Source organism: Penaeus japonicus, unplaced genomic scaffold, assembly GCF_977035675.1.
Source record: "Penaeus japonicus unplaced genomic scaffold, GWHDUDI00000001_assembly GWHDUDI00000011, whole genome shotgun sequence".
NCBI classification, from domain to species: domain Eukaryota; kingdom Metazoa; phylum Arthropoda; class Malacostraca; order Decapoda; family Penaeidae; genus Penaeus; species Penaeus japonicus.
In genome coordinates this window covers 40,705,149-40,712,648 of record NW_028234413.1, presented here as the reverse complement: position 1 = coordinate 40,712,648, position 7,500 = coordinate 40,705,149, and the positions used below count along the sequence as shown (strand labels likewise).

The following is a 7,500-nucleotide window of genomic DNA, read 5'->3' as shown; positions in this document are numbered from 1 at the left end:
AAAGAAGGAGAGAAAAAGGAGTGAATAGAGACAAAGAAGGAGAGAAAAAGGAGTGAATAGAGACAAAGAAGGAGAGAAAAAGGAGTGAATAGAGACAAAGAAGGAGAGAAAAAGGAGTGAATAGAGACAAAGAAGGAGAGAAAAAGGAGTGAATAGAGACAAAGAAGGAGAGAAAAAGGAGTGAATAGAGACAAAGAAGGAGAGAAAAAGGAGTGAATAGAGACACTGAAAGAAAATGGAATGAAATTGATTCGTTTTGTTTACACGAGAGAGTGAAATCAGCTGGAACCCCGAAGGCCGTTCGATCAGACCTCGACCAGAAGAGAAAGAGAGAGAAAGAGAAAGAGAGAAAGAAAGACAGTGTATTGTTTTCGTGAATTTCAACCCAACGCGAGCGGATTTTCGCTAAACAAGACGCTAAATATCCCTCCAGAAGAAAGTCTGTGTGGAATATATAAAAAGAGAGAGAGAAAAAAAAACAATAACAGTGCTACATAGAAAGGGAATAATTACTGATAGATACAAAAATACAATCTAAGGTTCATGATAAAGTCTTCCTTTTGAATTCATCTGTGAGTGTAGATCATCCGTCCCCACGCCCTGCCCTTTCATTGGTCCGTTCCCTGGCATAGTCGTGCTGATAAGAACCTTTATTCTTTTAAGTTGTTCGAGATAGATTTTATAGCTTTATCTATATCTATCTATATCTATCTATATATATGTGTGTGTGAAGATAAGTGAATATATACTCTACCCTCATACCTTGATGCTATTTTAAAAGGTGCCCCTGAGTCCGTCCCTTGTTATTATCTTATCGGTGTTTGTGATTCGTTGGGTCAAAGTTCAGACATCGGAGGAAGACCACTCAAGCAAGAGGAACAAACAAACAAGCAAATAAAGTCTTCCCGGACGAGCCTCTTTCGCAGCCGAAACGGTGATAAAGAACAAGGAAAAGATCCAAACGGAATTGTGAGAATTCAAGTCCTTTACTGCAAAGGAGCTTCTTTGTGAACCAGCTCCAACTTCCACCGCGTCCGACCTCCACCTCAAAATCCACCACTTGTTCCAGCCGCTCCACCTAACTCCACCCAACCCCACACAACCCCACACAACCCCACACAACCTAACTCCACCACCCACTCCACCTATCCACACCACCCAACTCCACACCACCCACACCCACCCCCAGAACACCCAACTCCACACCACACCACCCACACCACCACCCACACCACCCACCCAAACAAAGCCAAGATGACCACCATCGAGTCATCCCTCGTGCTAAGCCTCGACCGGCTGGCACAAGCGGCCTCGAGACCCGCCGAGAACGTGGAGGCGCTGAAGACCATCGTGGCGAGGATCCATTCGAGGCTCAAGGTGCAAGGTAAGGAAGGAAGGAAGGGGAGAGGGGGGGGGGGTGAGGGAGGGTAGGGGAGGGAGGGTGGGAGAGGGGATGGGGATGGGGGGGATGGGAGGGTAAGGACGGGGGAGGATCCATTCGAGGCTCAAGGTGCAAGGTAAGGAAGGAAGGGAGACGAGAGGGGGGGGATGGGGAGGGAGGGGGGGAGGGAGGAGGTGGGATGGGGGGGCAGGGAGGAGGGAGGGTGGGAGGGAGGGGGATGGGGATGGGGTGGTGGGGTGAGGGAAGGGGTGGTGGGAGGGGGGAGGGGGGGGCGAGGATCCATTCGAGGCTCAAGGTGCAAGGTAAGGAAGGAAGGAAGGAAGGGGAGAGGTAGGGGGATGGGGGAGGAGGGGAGGGGTGGGGATGGGTGGTGAGGGGGTGGGATGGGGGTGGTGGGATGGGAGAGGTGGGGTGGTGAGAGGGAGGGAGGAGGGGATGGGGGAGGGTGGGTGAGGATCCATTCGAGGCTCAAGGTGCAAGGTAAGGAAGGAAGGAAGACTCGAGAGGGGGGGTGGGATGGGAGGGTGAGGGAGGGGAGGGGGTGGGTGGTGGGGTGGTGAGGGGGGCAGGGAGGAGGGAGGGTGGGATGGGGGGGAGGGAGATAGGGTGAGGGTAGGGGGAGGGAAGGGTGGTGGGATGGGGAAGGGGGGCCAGGATCCATTCGTGGCTCAAGGTGCAAGGTAAGGAAGGAAGGAAGGGGAGAGGTAGGGGGGGAGATAGGGTGAGGGAGGGGAGGGAGGGTGGGATGGGGGGGAGGGAAGGGAGGTGGGGTGGGTGGGAGTGGGAGGGGATGGGGGAGGGGGGGCGAGGATCCATTCGAGGCTCAAGGTGCAAGGTAAGGAAGGAAGGAAGACGAGAGGGAGGGGGGGAGGGTGAGGGAGGGAGGAGGGTGAGGGTGGGTGGGATGGGGAGGGGGAGGGTGGGAGAGGGAGGGGTGGTGGGTTTGTAGGGGTACTGGGGGGGGGTTGTAAAGGGGGGGTTTGTTTGTGTGGTAAGGGGGAAGGGTGATTGTGTGTGTGATTGTGTGTGTGTGTATGTGTGTTTGTGTGTGTGTGTGTGTGTGTGTGTGGAGAGAGAGAGAGTGAGATAATATCAGTAACCCATTTCTTTATTATTTGTAGAGGATTTGTAGAAATTGTGTCCCCTATGTTATATCAGAAGACCTTGGTAAGTGTTTCATGTATCGCTGGTGTTCCGTGTAGTGGAAAGCGTGTTAAGAATGCCATAATCTTGAAAGTTCATTGGTATTGGATGTTCAGCTGTTCATATGTACTGCGTATGAACACGTCTGAATATGTGTACTTTCAAGACTGATTCTTTCAATGTATTTATGCAAAAAATACGAGGACAAATACTGCTTGCCTTTTTGAAGGCATATTTTGTCTTGACATTATAAAGAAAGCGAAAGTTTCTTTGGTTTTTACTTTTTTCTTTTTTTTCCATTAAACCAGCCGTGTTGTGAAAACTCTACGGGGTGACAGATCCATATTTCGTTTCCTCGATGACCGCATCGTACAAAAAAAATGAGTAGTGATTTCATTTTCATCATCTCACAATGAAGTGCACGATAAATAGACATAGTAAAATAGACATAAAATAAACCTAATAGACTTAATGCCATTTCTTGTAAACCGACACCGGAAACAAAACCAGAGAAGACATTATAATTCTACGTATAGCATCACGCTTAACACCAGTAATGCAGTAAAGCAGTTGCAACAGGGCGTGGCGTCCGCAAGCAGAATGCACAAGCACGACCTTGCCTTGGCGCCGGAATGTAGACGATAGCCATGCGGTTCTCCCGTTAAAAAAAAAAAAAAAGTACAAAAAAGGGTTTAAAGCTGATGTACCAAAATTGCGCATGACAGCTGTGACATTCTGGCTTTAGGGGAATATGTATATTAATAAGGATGATCAAACGAGGATTTATTTGATAAGGATAAGGATTAAGTGATACGCTTCCTCTTTTTTATGTGTGTGTGACTTGTGACAATAACTTGGTTAAAGGATTTTTTTTATTATTATTATTATAAATCATTAGTTTGGCAAATGATAATTGTTTAGCGATACGAATTTACCAATCGAGTAGATACGAGAAAAGATATATACTAATTATTACCCACATCCCTTATTATTGATGAATGAAATTATGAATGAAAGATGTATACGATAGTCTAGTCTGCATATATACATATATATATCTATATATATATATATATATATATATATCTCTATATATATATATATCTATATATATCTATATATATATACATATATATATATATATATATATATATATATCCTCCCTGGCGCAATGTGATACAAAGTTAATTAATTCAGGACGCGTCTGACGGCTGGGGCAGACGCGACAAAGGAAAGTGTGTCTTTCGGTCGATGGGCATCCTCGCTTCCTTTTAGGAGTCGGTGGGAGAAGGATGGCGGTGTGATTTTTTTTTTTTTTTTTTTTTTTCCTTTTTCATTCACTTTTTTCTCTCTCTCTCTCTCTCTCTCTCTCTCTCTCTCTCTCTCTCTCTCTCTCTCTCTCTCTCTCTCTCTCTCCCTCTCCCTCTCTCTCTCTCTCTCTCTCTCTTTCATTCACTGTGATTTTTTTATTTAATGTGATTTTTTTCATTTACTGTGATTTTTTTTCATTCACTGTAATTTTTTTCTGTTAAAATACTGGCTTATCAATTGGGAGTTATTTGTGTTTTTTATTTAGTCAATTGATTTCGGGGTCACAGTGTTCATTTATTATCTGTGAGTTATTATTATTATTTTCATTATTATTATCATTGTCGTTATCCGTTGTAAGTTATTTAACTATTCCTTTTCTTTTGCCTCTTTTGGATTATGAATATAGTTTACCCATTGTTGAAAACCCAATCCTCCCATTATATTTATAAAAACACGGATCTACGTATCATTTGTCCAGACATACACAGAAGCAAAGACAAATATATTCAACAAAGGGGAATAAACCTTGACAGACATACCAACGCTTATAAGACGCAACACACATTGAGAAAATACACAGACTGTATACTACATGTTGCATTCCTGTACCTGAGGCTTTATTCAACAAAGAGGAATCAACATTGACAGACATAATACCGCTTAGAAGACGCAGCACAGAAAATACACAGATACACATTCCTGTATCTGATGCCTTATTCAACAGAAAGGAATCAACATTGACAGACATAATAAAGCTTATAAGACGCAGCACAGAGGATACACACACAGATACACATTCCTGCACCTGGGGCCTTTCCGCATTTTGGAGAGAGAGCGGACGTCGGGTACGAACACAATACACACGGGATCGCTCGGCGCACTAAAGATACCTGGCTGTCTGCCCGCGAAGACTCCCTTTCCGCTGTTCTCTGCTGTTCTTCGCTGTTCTCTGCTGTTCTCTGCTGTTCTTCGCTGTTCGGCGCTGTATTCGGACCCTTGGCTGTGACGGGTACGACTTCAAGATCGGAGGGAGAGGGAAAGGGAGGGAGAGAATGGGAGGAAGGGAGGGAGTGGGAAATGGAGGGAGGGAGAGGGAGAGGGGAGGAGGGAGAAGGAAAAGGAGGGATGGAGCGGGGAGGAGGAAGAGGGAGAGAGTGGGAAATGGAGGGAGGGAGAGGGAAAAGGAGGGATGAAGAGGGGAAGAGGGAGAGAGTGGGAAATGGAGGGAGGGAGAGGGAGAGGGGTGGAGGGAGAGAGTGGGAGGAAGGGAAAGGGAGGGATGGAGCGCGGAGGAGGGAGAGGGAAAGGGAGTCAGAGAGTGGGAGGAAGGGAGAGGGAAAGGGAGGGAGGGAATGGGAGGGATGGAGCGCGGAGGAAGGAGAGGGAAAGGGAGGAAGGGAGAGGGGAAGAGGGAGGTATGGAGCGGGGAGGAGGGTGAGGGAAAGGGAGGGATAGAGCGCGGATGAGGGAGAGGGAAAGGGAGGGAGAGAATGGAAGAGATGGAGCGGGGAGGAAGGGAAAGGGAGAGCGAGAGAGATAGGGAAGGGGAGAAAGATAGAGAGAGAGGAATGAGAGATGGGGGGGAAATAGAGAGGAGAGGGAGATAGAAACAGACAGAGAAAAGATGTGAGCGTATGAGAAGGATGAGAGACAGAGAGAGTAAAAAAGAAAGATACAAAAGGGAGAAAAATACAGAAAGAAGACAAGATACACCGATACAGACCGGCAGACAGAGACAAAGTGAGCAAGAGGAAAGGACACAGACTGACAGAGAGACATAGACAGACAGACAGACAGACAAAGGCCAGACAAAGGCCAGACAGGGGGTGGGGAGGGTACGGGGGTAGGAGGATAGGGATGGTAAGGAGGGGGTAGCGAGGGTAAGGAGGGGGTAGTGGGGTAGGGAGGCTAAGGAGGGAGTTACGGGGAGAAGAGGGGTAGGGAAGGTAAGGAGGGGGTAGGGATAGGATACAGGGGGTATAGGGGGTAGGGAGGGTAAGGAAGGGGTAAGGGATAGGGTACAGGGGGTAGGGAGGGTAAGGAAGGGGTAAGGGGGATAGGGATAGGGTACAGGGGTTAGGGAGGGTAAGGGGTGTGAGGGTAAGGAGGGGGGTCTGGGTGGTGGGGTAAGGGGAGTGTAGTTAGTAGAGTAGTAGGTAAGTGTAGTAAGGGGAGTAACGAGACCCCCGGGGCACGGTTAAAGGGGTGGGGGGTGGGGGTTGATTTGTGATTGAGGTTGAAGCTTTGCATGGGAGCCAATTCACTTTAGAGGTTCCTTCGCCTCCCGTGTCACGAATGGCGATCCAACCGGCTGGATTAAGACCCAAAAAGAAAAAGAAAAATGGATTTTTATTCTGTTTCTCCCTCGCCCCCTTTCTGTTCTTTCAATCTCTCTCTCTCTTTCTCTCTCTCTCTCTCTCTCTCTCTCTCTCTCTCTCTCTCTCTCTTTGTCTTCATCTGTTTTTTTCTCTTTCTCTTTCTCTTTCTCTCCTACCCCTCTCCATCCACCCCTCCCACTCTCTCTCCCTCTCTTCCAATCTCCTTCCCTCCCTTCCCCCCTATTCCCCCTCCCATCAGTCTGTCTGTCCCTCCCTATTACAAGAAATAGGTAACGGGCGCCCCTCGCCTCGACAGAACCCATTAAGAGGCACTCGACTTGGTGTCTCGGAAGAAGGGGTTTTTGATCCCGTAGAATTATTTTCGTTGGCGAGCTTTGATTCGATTGGAGACTCCGAACGGATCCTGAGGATGAGGATTCGTGGGGTTTGTCCGGTGGGGGTTGGGGGGTGGGGGTGGGGGTGGGGTGGGGATGGGAGGGAGGGAGAGGTTAGGGATGGTGGGTTGGTGGGAGGGGTGGAGAGGGCGAGAAGGAGGAGGAGGGAGGGAGAGGGAGGAAGGGAGAGAGAGAGGGGGGGAGGGAGAGGGAGGAAGGAAGAGAGGGAAGGAGGGAGAGAGGGAAGGAGAGAGAGAGATAGAGAGAGAGAGAGAGAAAGAAAAAAAGATGCAGATTGGGACAGTGGAAAAAACCGAGGATGGGGATGGATAGAGAGGGAGATATAACAGACACACATTCAAAGACAACCTCACAGCCAGACAGACACACAGACACAAGTATACTAACAAACAAAGAATAAGTAAAACAAAACAAAACAAAAAAATCTGGACACATCCCCCAGAGTTCGTTTTACTTTTTTTTTTTTTTTTTCATTCTACCTCTTTCTTTTCTTTCTTTTTTTTTCTTTTTTCTTTCTTTCCTCTTAGTAGAATCGTCCATTCACAAGATACCTCTTCACGTGCAGTATATCAGTCACGAAAGGGGTTTGAAAAAAAAAAAAATGTGGTTTTGATATTTTTCAGAACTTCGGGAGAGGCAAAGAATGGGATGAAACTTGGGACTAAAAATCAGTTGTGTTTTTAAGACTTGTTCCACATGCATTGTTTATCACGTGAGGAGGGGTAGGAGTGGGAGTGGGAGTGGGAGAGATATTGGGGTTGGGAGAGGAAGAGGAAGGGAGAGAGAGAGGGAGAGTAGAGTGGGAGAGGGAGAGAGAGAGAGGGGGGGGGGAGAGGGAGAGAGTTGGAGAGGGAGAGGGATAGGGATAGAATTGGAGAGGGAGAGGGAGAGGGAGAGAGTTGGAGAGGAA

General features: G+C 47.7%; 1 protein-coding gene and 1 long non-coding RNA gene across 2 annotated transcripts in view; both read left to right on the top strand.

The window, feature by feature from the left end:
- Positions 1-1,157, top strand: part of LOC122257261 (uncharacterized) — a 48,516-nt gene extending 47,359 nt beyond the window's left edge. The window contains exon 3 of the long non-coding RNA XR_015191393.1: positions 1-1,157. This exon is cut by the window's left edge and continues 865 nt beyond it. This is a non-coding gene — a long non-coding RNA (uncharacterized LOC122257261).
- A 63-nt stretch (positions 1,158-1,220) lies between these two features.
- Positions 1,221-7,500, top strand: part of LOC147471042 (uncharacterized) — a 20,757-nt gene continuing 14,477 nt past the window's right edge. Inside the window, exon 1 of the mRNA XM_086541461.1 lies at positions 1,221-1,384. Within this exon, the coding sequence (XP_086397587.1) occupies positions 1,255-1,384 (130 nt within the window). The 5' untranslated portion in view covers positions 1,221-1,254. The remainder of the gene's footprint in view (positions 1,385-7,500) is intronic.